Below are 15,043 nucleotides of genomic sequence, written 5' to 3'. Positions count from 1 at the left end.
CATATGTGGCAAATGTTTTGTCCATCACAAGCTGCCATGTGACGACTCCTACTCCTGTGTTGCTGTTGTTTTTTAAAGGTGTGTAGCTGCTGCAGCAGGCCCGGTGCTGCTCAACGGACCTGCCCGCTCCCCACACCAAAACTCCGTAAAGAGGCTGCAGTACGTCTCCAGACAAGCTCATGTGAACAGGTCTGTGAAGTGACAACTCCACGTAACTCAAGTTTCTTTTATAATAATTATATTATTACTAGTGCAGTGCCCATTAGGAACACGTACCCGTTTGGGACGGGCAGATTGCTTCGTCCCCCCCCCCCCATGCGATTGACTTCACACTCCACACTGCACTAACGTGGGTTCTCAATAATACAGCCGAATCGGATAAATGGTTCTGGAGATGTGCAAAGGTGTCTCATGCACACACGCTTTCTTGCTTTCTTGCTTGCTTGCACACACAGTGTGACCCCAGTGTGTTCTCTCTCAGGCACGTGGAGGAGTTCCTACAGAGGAAGAGAGAGGCCATGCTGAACAAGGTCCGAGCAGAAGGACAGCTGGTATGTACAGTACTGTAGCACAGCTATGATGGATGTACTCTTCACACTCTCATAGCTTCAGTTCAACCCAAATATTCGAACAGATGGAAGCTTTAAAAAATATCGTTATCTTGGAATTATCACCCCGAGCTGAATATAGTTATTTAACATGAACAAAAAATATTACTCGACTTATTCCACCTTCCAAATTTTCAGGTGATAAGCCCATGATTTCGGTTATATAGACACTAGACACATGTCACTAGACGCCCAAAATAAAAATACACGATTTGAAGTGTTCTAGATCTAGACTCTCTAGGGACTGTACAATAACGTTCGAGAACACTTTTCTCACAGAATTGCTTAAAAACTAAAATGAATATTTGGTGAGTTTTTCCACTTTCACTGCTTTCTGGGAAATGTACACATTTATAATGCATATCAATGTTCGAATGATTTTTTTTTTCTTTTTTTTGTTGTTTTTTGCTAACATCAATGAACCATAGTTAAAATTTGTATATTCCGGCCCCAACATCTGACTGTGATAACAGTTAGGTGTGAGAGGGAACTTCATTCTTCTAAAGTGTGGTTGACTTGAACGGTAAAACAGGGGGCCCGGCAAAACCTGGCAGCCGTCTATGGAAGCCGGGCGGGATACAGGAGGCCCAGGGTCAACCCAGAAGAGGAGGTAGGAGCTCAGGTCTCAGTTGTCACACCGCGCCACTCGTCTGCCTTGTCCTCCTCCATTTGTGTGTGTGTGTGTGCAACGCTCAGCTCAGACACTCCCGTAAAAATCATACCACCCAGGTGACACCATGGCAGAAAACCCGCACGGCGCGATGCATGTTAGAGTGTGTGTGTGTGTGTGTGTGTGTGTGTGTGTGTGTGTGTATGTGTGTGTTGGGGTGGGAATCAGCAGGTACCTCACGATTCTAGTTTTTTCACGATTATAGGACCATAACTCTCATGAGATCACGATTCGTTGATTGATATGTTTAAGTGATTGCGATTGTTTTTTGTTGACTGCTATAAAAAGTTGCAGTCTTTCGAGACACTGCTAACATACCGGTAATATAAAAATACTTACATACATATTTAGAATACTTACAATAATACATTTCACTTTATTTTATTTATTTCCAAGTGCATTTAGAAATTTTAATTTTGTTTGACTTGATCAACGTAAATTGAGTGGCTTCTTGGCACTTATTATTTTTTGTGGTGTCTGTTGAACTATAACTGAGTTTCATGTAGATTTGTGTCAACCTAAATTCTTGGCATAAATAATGGATACGGATCATGACAAAATATGCTAACTTATCATCTTATGCAGAATCGTGTTGTTTCCCCACCCCTTGTTTGTGTGCGTGTGAGTGCGCATGTCACAGATTTATTGATTTGGCAATTGTTTTTTTCCACTGCATATACTCATTGTTCATATATTTGTTGTACTTTATTGCTGTGACCCACCTCAAATAACCTCACTTGCTCTGGTTTTTACGTAAACATTCTTTTTTTCATTTGAAGGAAAACAATAAATATGTTTTTATTGCATTGTCAACTGCTGTTCTCACTCTGGCTGAAAGACTGATCCCTTGTATCATTACTATGTTTTATTTATCCCTGCTTACAGTATGTACACATATGATGTTTTATTTATCCCTGCTTACAGTATGTACACATGACTATATCATTATCAGTTCATGTACGTATGTAAAACTTAACCCGTATAAGTGTATTTATTGTTTGTCGATGTGTGTGTGTGTGTCTCAGAGGTGGTGGGGCGGGAAAAGGCAAAGTTCCTGCCCACCACCACCATGGAGACTAGCGGTTTAAATCCTCCATTGGTTGCATCCAGCTTGGTTAGACAGTTCCAACAAACACTTTTGGCCGTGTCTGGGGAGGGTGATCTCTGTCACATCCCTAGAGACTCCTACAGGTTGGTCACTCAGGGCATCTGTTCTCTGGATTGTAGAACTAGGAAGAATAACGTCTTCCATCCTCCTAGTGAAAGTCGCCACTGTCAGGTGACATGTAAGTGGCCTTGATGTCACGCATAACTAGGGTTGGGATTTTAATGATTCCCTCTTACCGCCCGGTCAGATTCCCCTAATCGTCCCCTTAACCATTTCTACAGTACATTATGGTGGTCCTTGCAATTCAAACATTTGAGAACCACCGGTATTGTAATTACTAATTGTATAGGAGTCTACATACCAGCTCTGACAGTGTGGAAATGGATCCCAACCTTACTCGTAAGATAAGACCACCTGTAGGAGCAGTGACAAGGGACTAGAAGAACACACAGGGAAGCGGGAACTGGAACAATAACTAAATTGGGGGAAAGTAACAAAACAATTGTGTCTTTATTTACAGTCATCTTTTTGTTCTTCTCCAGGAGTACCTAGCGAGGTTGAGACAGATCCGACTGCAGAACTTCAACGAACGCCAGGAGATCAAAGCTCGGCTAAGAGGAGAGAAAGTAAGGTCAATCCGCTGTATTTCTGTTAGTGATATTTAGTTCCCCCCCTCCTCCACCACCCTGTGTTTTTACTGTGCTATTGAGTATGACACCGTCCTCCTCCACCACCCTGTATTTTACTGTGCTATTGAGTATGACACCGTCCTCCTGTATTTTACTGTGCTATTGAGTATGACACCGTCCTCCACCACCCTGTGTTTTACTGTGCTATTGAGTATGACACCGTCCTCCACCACCCTGTGTTTTACTGTGCTATTGAGTATGACACCGTCCTCCACCACCCTGTGTTTTACTGTGCTATCGAGTATGACACCGTCCTCCTGTATTTTACTGTGCTATTGAGTATGACACCGTCCTCCACCACCCTGTGTTTTACTGTGCTATCGAGTATGACACCGTCCTCCACCACCCTGTATTTTACTGTGCTATTGAGTATGACACCGTCCTCCACCACCCTGTGTTTTACTGTGCTATCGAGTATGACAACGTCCTCCTGTATTTTACTGTGCTATTGATTATGACAGCGTCCTCCCTGGCTGGTGTTGTGTTTCAGTATGACAGTGACGGCTCTGATAGTCAGGAGTCCAGTGAGGAGGCAGAACTCAGGAGAAAGAAGATTGAGGCTCTGAAAGTGAGTGATTGGCTGCCTTCAAATGTTACTGTATGTCATTGGTTACATTCACATGTGACCGTCTGTCATTGGCTGCGTTCTCATGTGTGCCAGTTTCCATAATGCTGTTCATGATGCTAAAGTACTCTATTGATCTGCATGTGCGTGCCGCTTTAAACGGCACATCCCATAGGATAACTTCTTATCCCGGCTATTGGAAACGTGTTAAGTTTAATTATTCTATGGCTTTTTAAAATACTGTTTGCCTGTATGTCTACCAGGCCCAAGCTAACGCTCGTGCTGCCGTGCTAAAGGAGCAGCTGGAGAAGAAGAGGAAAGAAATTCATGAGAGAGACAAGCAAGCCTGGGAGGAGCATGTGAGTTCTCCCATCCTTTCATCTGCTGTATTTGTTTATATTAGCCCTTACCCGTTGTGAGATATTGTTTGAATACACTGTGAAATCCTGAGTGTTAATTTAACTCTCAATTATAGCGACGATCATTAAGTTCTGTGTCTGTTGTCTCCCTCTCCTATAATTATAACGATGTACAAACTACAGTACTGTCCAATCCAGTCTGATTCAAACTACAGTACTGTCCAATTCAGTCTGATTCAAACTACAGTACTGTCCAGTCCAGTCTGATTCAAACTACAGTACTGTCCAGTCCAGTCTGATTCAAACTACAGTACTGTCCAGTCCAGTCTGATTCAAACTACAGTACTGTCCAGTCCAGTCTGATTCAAACTACAGTACTGTCCAGTCCAGTCTGATTCAAACTACAGTACTGTCCAATCCAGTCTGATTCAAACTACAGTACTGTCCAATCCAGTCTGATTCAAATAACTTCACATTGTCAACCAGTAATCAAATAATGTATTATTCATTAAAACAAGTCCCAGAGTTTTAGTTAAAATGATGTATTATTTTACAGAGGTAGCCAAGTGGTGTTTTTTGTGAAAACGTTAAAGCTCTATATCCAGATATTAATCATTGCTATAGCCAGCGGTTCCCAAACCTTTTTGGCTGTGGCTCCCTGTTACATCCATATGAAAATGAAATATATAATATATATATTTTTTAATATATGCAACATATATGTTTATCATATTTGAAATTGGCCGCCTGCATAAATGTCGCTTAAGCTATATAGAGATGTATATTTCCTATATCCACAATCACATATACATGTGCATATACTGTATCCACATATATGTGCATAAATGAACCTGAATATGGCATATATTCTGCATATACTTATATTGACATATGTTCATAGCACCACCATTAGCCTTTTCATGTCACGCCACAGGGGGTGCACTGCACACGCCACAGTTTGGGAATCCCTAAGACTATAGAGTGTTCAGTAGTAAGGTCCCTCTGTCATTACAACTCTTTAATAATCTTTTGAACTGGGTTGTCAATATTCAGGAGAGAGTACCAATTTATAAGCTTAAATGTTATACTGTTCCAATGTAGATTTGGTCTGCTCATCCATTTTGTTTCATCACTTCCAATTTCCCTTGTGCTATCTACCTAGAACTAATTAACACTTATTTTAAAGCTGTTGTCATGGTCCAATTGTGTATGTGTACCCCTAATTGGTGTCACGTGTGTGTGTTGTGACAGCTTATAGCTCGGGGGCTGAAGGCCGGTGTATCAGCAGCACCCTCTTCCTCTGAGACGTCACTCGGACCCCCGCAGCCCGGAACCCCTGAGCACAGAACCCCTCAGCCCGGAAACCCTCAGCCAGAGCCTTCCGCTAAAGCCCTTGCCCTACCTGCAGCCAAACCCTCCACCCCAGTCTTATCGATGACCGCAGCCCTCAAGGGTGTTGGCGCGGTCAGTAGTACAACTTTTAACACGGTCTCGTCAAACTGTGGATCACACAGTAGTATAGCGTCTTATCCGTTGTACGGTTGTACGAATATTCTGACGTCATTTTGTTCGGCAGAATTCCCCTGTTAAAGAAGACGCACCAGAGACAGCCGCAGTGATCCAGGTTAGTTGGGTCGGTAGATGTTTCTTTTTTGGTTGTGGTCATTTTAAGCCGCCGTGCTGAAAATACCAGTCCTACTTGGAATCGATCAAACAGGGCTGATGTTTTGTGTTATGTAACGTCACAGAAGAGAGAGATTCTACGCAGACTGAACCAGAACCTGGGGGTCGGACCGGTCCGACCTCCAGAGGAAGCCGGCCACCCCGCCCCCCAGGAAGCCGCACCCTCTGCCCGCCCACAGAAGCAGCCCGTCACAGAGGAGCGCCCAGCGTCCGGGGGAGGGGACAGGAAGAGGTGGGAGCCTGCTGCTGGAGCTCCAGTCCTCACGGTGGCCCAGCAGACTTTAGAGGACTCCAGCATCATCGCTGGTTCAGTAACGTGCATCGCATCTGGTTGGTTCTTGTGTATATATATATATATACATACATTAATCCCTGTGGCAAACACAGGTATTGGCATACATTTCCCTGGACATTTTTCATTGGAAATGGGATTCTTTTCATTTATAGGATTTTGTATGTATGTTGAGTATCCGTTTTCTTGCTAATCGGTCCATCTTGGCCCTCAGTGAAAAGCTTGAGTTGGATTGAAATTGTCTTGTGATAATCAGTTGTAATCCTATTGGCATTAATTAATTCATCCATTGTCCAAAGTGTACATTAAATTGTAATTCAGAATGTAAATCAATTACTAAATGTAATGTTTCTGTTGAGAAATGTTTCCCAACACCTGTAGAGACAAAGACAGAAGTAATGTCATCAGACGGCATATAAAGCAGGCAGATAATACTGTTTAGTAGGCCAGAATCATACTGTTTACTTTACAGAGACACAATAAGTACTTGACAACAGAGGAAATGAAAAACTCCACTTTGACGAGAGGAAACCTAAAAGAGAACCAGTATGGCTGTCTTAATAAAAAACCGAGTTAACAGGATACATTGTATCCACCTCCCCAGGCACCATGGGGTCTCCGGAGGAGAGACCGCCATCTGGTGGAGACAGGAAGAGGTGGGAGGCTGGAGCCCCACTGGTCCTCTCTGTCGCCCAGCAAACACTGGAGGAGAGCTGCGTCAGGACGGCAGGTGAGTGTCACAATGTCAACATGTAACAACACATATGTGTGCTGTGAGCAAAGGCTTATTGTAGTTTTGACTTCATGTGTTCAATTTCAGTTGGTTTTAATACATACAATAAATTTTTTTTAATAGTTTCCGAAAGGTTTCATGAAAGGCTTAGTTTTTGTTCAGTTTTATTAGTTTTAGTGTTGGTGTTAGTTTTATTTTTAATTTTTTTATATGAGTATTTGTTTTTAAAGGACTAGTCTACTAACAACTTGTCTGGAAACCAGACAAATCTGACACAGCAAAAAAAAAAAAGGCCCTGGGCAGTGATGTTAGTCTGGCCAACAACTTGCCTGTTTACTGAGTCAACATGTATGTAACACATGTGTAGTGAACTGAAAGGTCACTGAACGGTACATGTACCTCTCAGAGCACACGGTGGGTGAGGTCATCAGGATGGGGGCCCCTCAGGACGAAGAGGTCATGAAGATGGGGGTCCCTCAGGACGAAGGTCCCAGGAAGGCTTGGGGGCGGAGTCCAGACTCTCAGGTGCTGAAAGCGTTGGGGGAGGCCGAGCTGCAGCCGTTCACACAGATGCTGAACATGGGTCAGTTCCTTAATTTACTTTATGTAGATGGGACAATGCACATTAATATTGATCTAGATGGGACAATGTACATTAATGAACAATCACAGCAATTGTGGTAACAGTAGAAGTTGGTGTGTCTTGTACATATTTAGTACTGTAAAAGTCTGTGTGGTTACAGGGCTCGCAGGTACTCTGTCATCAGTCCATGAGTCCATAAACCTTAAACAGGGTTGTCCATAGAGCTCATTGCACAGTTCACAGAGAAATGAGGGGCTTTTAGATCGTAGTGCACCACCATTGATTATGTTTTAGCAGCTGCTGTCATAATAACCCCACATGTTCTCCGACAGACAAGTCTAAGCCGGCGCCTGCAGGACCGAGTCCGTCTAGAGACACAGCAAAGACTCCCGAGCCCCACCAAGCAGCTGTGCTTCAGAGCCCCAGGGCTCACGGTCAGGAAGAGGTTTTGGTTACGACGGAGGCCTCAGTTCGGCAGGACCCTGTTCCTGAGACGGAGGCCTCAGTTCGGCAGGACCCTGTTCCTGAGGCCTCAGTTCGGCAGGACCCTGTTCCTGAGGCGGAGAACCGGGTGCTGATGCCACCTGGACTCACAGACATGCAGGGTTAGTATATTACACTTGGGGCAGATTCACACTATGGTCCCACGTGCGCACTCGGGACCACTTGTGGTAGTGTGAATGTTGCGTACCATTCCCTGGAGCGGATCACCCAACCATTCCCGGGAGCCGGGACCGCATGGAGGTATAGTATTCTTGGGACCGATTGAAGTGTACTCGGATACGGATCAATGCAATGTGAATGCATTGAATACAGTTGAATGAAGTGTACTCGGGTGCGGAAGAATCAAGGCCAATGTGAATCATGGTCAGCGGGGACCAGGTAATTGTATTCAGGAACAGTTTCAATCAAACAGACTCAGTGGAATTGGCATTGACAATTAAATGTGGGAGAAAAAAAAATAGGGAACAATAAACATAATAAAAAGACATTGATAAATGTGTCATTCACCACTGACCTGAATACTTAACAGAACCAGCAGACCTGGAGGCAGTGGCTCTGGAGGAGGAGTGCCCCAGGCTGGCTTCACATCAACCCCCCGTCGCGGTACAGCAGGCCTGGGAGCCGCGCAGCCAGCAGCCAGCGTGAGTCTGGACCATTCAGCCATCCAGCATTACTGTAGTAGGCTTACTGACAGCATAAACCTTGCACATAATAGAGCTAAATGGGAATTCATTGTTTTTTTTAGGCCACCAGAGGGCACTGAGAGACCAGCAGAGACCAAGGAGGCGGAGCCGAAAGCAGAGAATGGCAGAGACACCTCAGGTGAGTCTAGCTGCAGACTTTGTTTACATGTGAATGATCGTTACATCATATCATGTTTATACTAACCTGTGAGGTACCTGGACAGTTGTATAGTAATATTGTCTGATGCTGAAGCATTTAAACATTTTTTTAAAGCATTTCAGCATTTTTAGCAGGGCGTTCCTGAGAAAGAGGATTTGTTCTCTGCGAACCTCACCATGGTAAATAAAGGCAAAAAGATGTAAAAAGATCATGTAAATAATTGTAATTTCTGACTAGTTGGAGAGTAGATGGTGTTGATTGTCAAAAGTGTAGAACAGGGTTTTGTTTCTGTTCGTTGAGACAATGATGAACTGTGTTTTTCAATACCAGGTTTAAATTATTAAGCTGCATGTGTAGGTCCACACACAAGTAGGCCAATCGTAGCTCACGTCACTATGGACATGATGTCATGAAACAGTAATGTAGAACATTTATTTTGGTAGAAGCTTGTGTTGCATAGATTTAAGTCAGAATATTGTCATATCATCATATGTTGCTTCTGTGCCTCTGCGATGGAAGAAGCAGAAGTAGCCATTCCATTCACTCTTAATTTTTATACTGTGTATTTTGGGGGCTTTTTCTGCATTTATTGGATAGTCCAGTAGAATAGTGATAGGAAACAGGAAACAGGAAACCCACAACTCTGCAGCATTAGAGCTTATATGTGGTAGTATGCACCTTAACCACTAGGGCATCGGCAGCCCCTGTTCCATTCACTCTTTGTTGTATGTATCGACAAACCACACTGAAGCTAACGATTCACTCATGAAGAGCATCCCTACTGACTTGCTATCATTACTTTGATGCCTTGCTGTTATTATAGAGGGTATGCACATGCATAAAGTGAATGGCAAATCGAGTGGCAAAGTGACAGGCAAAGTGAGTTTATTGTCGTTTAATGTCGTTTAATGCAATTACATTGGACTTTTCTGTTTGGATGTATGGGCTGTCAGGGCCATAAAGTAGTTTTTTGGCACTCAGTAGGCGTTCCCGCATAACTTCCTGGTTTCATGATGATGACACGCGCATACCCTCTATTAGATTAGAATGTGTCTCGTTACAAAATGCCCCCTACCACAGGAATATGGTTTCAGTTGTAACTGCCTTCCACCGCAAGCTTCAGGTGAAATAAGTAAAGAATCATACACAGAAAAGGATACTAATCATGTACATCACCCTTTATTTCATCTTGATACCAAGGAAATGACCCTCATTTACAATGATGGCGAGCTACAAAAGTTAAAAAAGAGAAGATTTAGACCAAATAAAATTAACTTATCATAAATGTGTAATAATCCCTGCATTCTGATAAATACCAGTGATAGTCTTGCCAACCTTTACATAAAAGAGAGACTGGTGTATAGGAGTTTCACCAGTGATGAATCTTAATGCTGAGAGCTAGACAGCATCTATTGGTTTCAAGGTTGTAGCTGTGGCTCACCCATAGATTATATCTGCATCCAGCAGCACACAGACAAACACTGAAGTCTTTTCTTTCTGTAGTGTAGAGCATCAAGGCTGTGATTTGAATAAATATTGTCTGCGTGCAGAGTGCAGACTGACTTCTCATCTTTCACCGCTGTCTGAAAACTAATCCCTTCAGAGACTTGACCGCAACCCCTAGCACTCCTTATTTCTATGTATCAGTTATCAGTACATACGACATACATAGCTGCCTATTTAGATAGATGCTAGATCTGTTATCGAGATGTACTGTATCTTGGTTACTTGTTCACATAATATGCTATGTATGTTATTTAGATGTATGCTGTTTACTTGTCCACAATTGCTATGTATGTTTATGTAGACGAAGTGTACCTGGTATTCTTGTTGCATTATAGCAATGGTTCTCTTGCTTCATGTCAAGTAACTCCAGATTGATGTGTTACTGGGAAGTATTGTTGTTGTTAGAGTACATCATTCTAAACCGTCTCTACTGCAATAACATTAAAACCTATTCTAAATGCTTCTCTCATGAGGCTTCTAACTGGTGGAATAAGTGAATAGTGAAATTAAACTGTTCCTCGTTTTGCTGGGGACCGCCTGGAACCCCTTCAAGGACCCCTGGGTTGTCCCCACACCTGACTTTAAGAACCACTGCTTTATACAGTAGGATTTACTCGTTTTCTCTTCACTATTCACTCAGCCACTCACCCTGTGGTTGGTTGACTGGAGTTCATGCCGTTGACTATGATTTTACACCTTAAGACTTAAATTAATCTGGATTAGACTACTACTAGTCTAGTAATTGCCTATATTGTGAATTGCATGTGAACACGGCCATTTACCACATAAACTCTAGTATCCCTATTCTTGGCATGTAATTAATGCTGACAAACATTCTGCAAAAAATATCAGATCTGCAAGCTCACAATTGGCTATTTCTGGTGAAGAGATTTGGGGCACTGTCGTGCGTGTGCGCGCGCGCGCGCGTGCGCCCGCCCACCCGCCCGTCCGTTACCAGCTAATCTCCGGCCATTCACCTGGTCGGTGTCACATTTTGCACGCACATTCCCTGGATGGATGCCAACGATGAACCTCTGCCCCAAATTTTCCAGAACGGCCTGTTATAGCACCACCAGGAGACCGACTTTTGAATTTGATTTTTTTGCTATTACTCCTTCAGTTTCTGTCCAAGAAATCCCACAAATCGTTTCGTTACACACTGTCTCATGTGTTCAAGACGGATCTGTCCGATATTTCATATTCCATCCTAATTGGCTAACATTGGCATTCAAAGTTTACAGGATTGGCCCGTTTTGAACATAAAGCCTCATATCATGAACGCAGCGTGCAATTTACGTGAAATCTTTCACAGCCTTTCCTACTAGGCTGAGGAATATATCCCACCCTTTTCACTGTTATAGCGCCACCAACAGGTGGATTTTTGCAAAACACATTTTTCGAACGAAGTGCCTCAAATCATCCAATTGCCATCCAACGCGGAAGAAGAAACGGCACCCTTTTCACATTGTCCTATCCCACCAGGAGGCCACATCCTGACCTGCCCTGGTGGAGACCTGTGCCCCAAGGGCAGGTCACACAAGATGGGGCCCTTGGTTACTGTGTGTAGACAGACAAAAGGAGGGGACTTGGTACAGGCCCCTGGGGGACCTCTGTAAAGAAAGTATAATGCTTTAAGTGGTTAAGACAGTTCACTTTCTTGATGGCTTCCCTCCCCTTTCCCCGGTAGGTGTACCAGTCTGCGGGGAGCCTCTGTTCATGAAGCTGTGCTCTCCGGCCCACCGGCGCGCCGCCGCCCTGGGCCTCCTGTCAGGCCAGTCCTCTATCGACGAGACGTCGTCCTCGGTGGCGTCGCGCTCACGCTCCGTCTCGCCGCTCCGCTCCAAACATCACAACGCCCTGCTCATCGGCCTCTCCACGGGCATGTTCGACGCCAACAACCCCAAGGTGAGCGCCCGGGGAGGCGGAAAGGTTCTGTACAGCGCTGTAGTATTCCTGTTTTTCACTTCATTTTAATGAAATATTTCATCAAAGTCGTGTTATGAACATGCTGCTACAAATTCACACATTGAAAGGTTTGGAGGGTTTTTTTTTAGGTTAGGAGTTTTTTTGGGGGGGGGGGTCATTTGTATGCTTTATTTGAAATGAAATGAAATGAAATCTATATTTACCCAGGGTATCTGGGCTAAGCTCAAGAACTTGTTTCCAGCCAGGCCCTGCTCATAGAACACATTTCATCGTAGTGGTTCAATGCCTTGTTCAAGGGCACTTCGGCGGTGGTAATTTTTTTTAACGTGTCGGACGGCTGATTCGAACTGGGAACCTTCCGGTATCAAGACCGCGCCGCTATCCGTTCGGCCACCGCTGCCATTTCAGAAAGGTAGGTCAGTCTAGAAGATAGACAAGAACCCAAGGGCAAAGAGAGAGACGACAGACGCACGAGACAAGATGGGGGTTGTAATCGAACCCGGGTCCTCCTTTCACGCAGGAGCATAATGGTCTGAGCACTAACTGGCTGAGCCACCAGGCACTCCAACAGGTGTGTTTTGAAGGAGTGTTGGGAGACTGAAAAATTAATAAGGTCCGGTCCCCTCAGGCAGTCCCACGTTCCCAGAGCAAACATGACCACACAATGAGTCTCGTTTTTTGCTAGATTCTCATCTGATGCATGGTCAGCTATCCTGGCAAATATCACGCTGCATTATGGGACCCGTGAGACCATACTCCAGCGATGGGTTGGGGGATGGGTAACGGGTGACCAGCTGTTTCGGAGGTTGTTAGGGACGGGGGGTTCGACGTTTGCGAAAAGACGACACACGTCCTCGTGTGCGCATAGTGAACACTGGTGGGTGGAGGTATTTTTAGGCTTTTCATCAGTCTTTGTTTTTATTAATGAGGTGGACCTGGAACGGAGCCATGCAGCACTATTAATCACTTGGTCTGCAAAACAGTGGAGTCTCTGATAGGAGAGAGAGAGCAGAGCATCCATCACCCTCTGCATCTTACACAACCTCCATCAGGGACGCAGAGGCGCACCACTCAGCTCAACGTTATTTATATACAGAGAGAGGGAGAGAAAATGAGCTTGTGTCTGACTGTGCTGTAGAGCGTGCACGGCTCTGTGCGTGCCCGTATTGTGCTAATGCACTGAAAATAGATGATCTACAAGCTCACAAAGTGACTCGTGAGTTGCAGATCGATGAGCGATACGTGTGTGGAGTCTGTGAGCTAGCTTGCAGATGCGTGCGCGTTTGTCAGCCAGGGCAGTGCCTGAAGACCAAGCGTTACTAATGCAATTTTTCCACGTGTCTGTTGTGTCACCATACTGGGGGCCAGTCCACCGGCCTCTCCATGGCCCTCCCTTGCCTACAATGCACACATGCACGAACGAACACACTCCCTGCCACAGCCATTTGTCCTCCGGTTCATGAATAAAAACAACAAAGAGAAAAGAAAAAACAAATCAGATTTGTTGAAATAGTTCCGTCTGAGCATGGTCACAAACTGTGGCCATGTGGACAGCTTTTGGCCGCGGTTCAATCTAGCCCCAAGAGACCGCTGGGGATTATTGCTCTGGCGTTAAGACAAGTTTTTCTTGGTCCTGTGGTTTTCTAAATCTCACTGGCTGTGATTTTAATGAAAAGAGCTCTTTGTTTTTTATAGATATAGATCTGTAGCAATTGTCAGGTGTCTTCAGAATACGGCTGAAACTATTTATTATTTTCTCGGTGATTATTCCATGAATATTGTTTTGGAACTAAAACGTTTACTTTCAACAGAAGCCTTTGAATACAGGATCGAAGACAGTCAGTGCTGTTATCTGAGCAATGATTGTGTTTATATGATAACCTTACATATATATCCCACACCATACCGTATGCACTCCTGTAACTATCACCAGCTTATATTTCATATTGATGAAATTGATTAGTTTGATTAACAGCCCTTCATCAGAACAGTTACTGTATGTGTGTGTTTGTACTGTGTTATGTCAGATGTTGAGAACGTGTTCACTACCAGACCTCAGCCGTCCGTTCAGCCCTCAGCAGCAGGACCCCACCGGGACGGGGGCAGGCGTCCGCCACGCTGCCGGACCCCTGGACGGGAACCTGGACGTAGAGGACCTGGACGAGGCTGCTAAGGATGACGACCAATTGGAGACTGAGGAGTAAGAAAACACACAACCCTAACCTAAACACATAACCGTACTCCACCATGACTCCACCATGGCCCGTAGCACTAGCCCCTTAGATAGCACTTTATGTAGACTTAGATAGTATTTTAAACAGACTTATAGCATGTTACGTAGACAGCACTAGAATTGCATTTTTGAGTGGTGTAAACCACTCCTACGACTGGCTTTGTTAGTTTATGTGTCTGTCTGTCTGTCTGTGCTCAAAAAATGAGCATGGTTGCTACGGTCACCCAGTTCACACGGGTGTGATTTCATTACGTCAGACATTACGTCAGACCACAGCTGATCAGGCTATATGAGAGATTAGACCTTACACCACTCAGTTCACACGGGTGTGATTTTTATGTAGTCGTATCACTTTATAGTACACATGTATAATATAAAATCACACCCGTGTGAACTGAGTGGTGTAAGGTCTTATATAGACTGATCAGCTGTGGTCTGACGTAATGTCTGACGTAATGAAATCACACCCGTGTGAACTGGGTGACCATAGCAACCATGCTCATTTTTTGGTACGAACAGACACGTAAACTAACAAAGCTGAAATCACACCCGGGTGAACTGGGTGACCATAGCAACCATGCTCATTTTTTGCGCACAGACTAACAAAGCCAGTTGTAGGAGTGGTTTACACCACTCAATAGTATAGTATGTATAGTTTACATAGATACTCCACTGTTACGTTCTTAGCTTACGCATGTTTCATGATACCTACTTTTATATATGTGATGTATGCCATGCTTT

At 44.2% G+C, this 15,043-nt stretch overlaps 1 protein-coding gene across 2 annotated transcripts in view; it reads left to right on the top strand.

Moving 5' to 3' along the window:
* Nucleotides 1-15,043, top strand: part of nek1 (NIMA-related kinase 1) — a 41,098-nt gene that overhangs the window by 17,643 nt on the left and 8,412 nt on the right. For both annotated transcript variants that reach the window (XM_079505247.1, XM_079505246.1), the window contains 15 exons: nucleotides 79-189; nucleotides 482-551; nucleotides 2,929-3,012; nucleotides 3,566-3,643; nucleotides 3,904-3,999; nucleotides 5,251-5,463; nucleotides 5,576-5,623; nucleotides 5,748-6,012; nucleotides 6,579-6,704; nucleotides 7,114-7,290; nucleotides 7,623-7,895; nucleotides 8,324-8,435; nucleotides 8,540-8,616; nucleotides 11,831-12,048; nucleotides 14,097-14,269. In XM_079505247.1, the coding sequence (XP_079361373.1) occupies nucleotides 79-189; nucleotides 482-551; nucleotides 2,929-3,012; nucleotides 3,566-3,643; nucleotides 3,904-3,999; nucleotides 5,251-5,463; nucleotides 5,576-5,623; nucleotides 5,748-6,012; nucleotides 6,579-6,704; nucleotides 7,114-7,290; nucleotides 7,623-7,895; nucleotides 8,324-8,435; nucleotides 8,540-8,616; nucleotides 11,831-12,048; nucleotides 14,097-14,269 (2,121 nt within the window). The remainder of the gene's footprint in view (nucleotides 1-78; nucleotides 190-481; nucleotides 552-2,928; nucleotides 3,013-3,565; nucleotides 3,644-3,903; nucleotides 4,000-5,250; nucleotides 5,464-5,575; nucleotides 5,624-5,747; nucleotides 6,013-6,578; nucleotides 6,705-7,113; nucleotides 7,291-7,622; nucleotides 7,896-8,323; nucleotides 8,436-8,539; nucleotides 8,617-11,830; nucleotides 12,049-14,096; nucleotides 14,270-15,043) is intronic.

This window comes from Electrona antarctica (assembly GCF_951216825.1).
Source record: "Electrona antarctica genome assembly, chromosome: 7".
Classification (NCBI taxonomy): domain Eukaryota; kingdom Metazoa; phylum Chordata; class Actinopteri; order Myctophiformes; family Myctophidae; genus Electrona; species Electrona antarctica.
The sequence above is the reverse complement of the archived record's forward strand: the minus strand, read 5'-3'. Positions and strand labels throughout refer to the sequence as shown.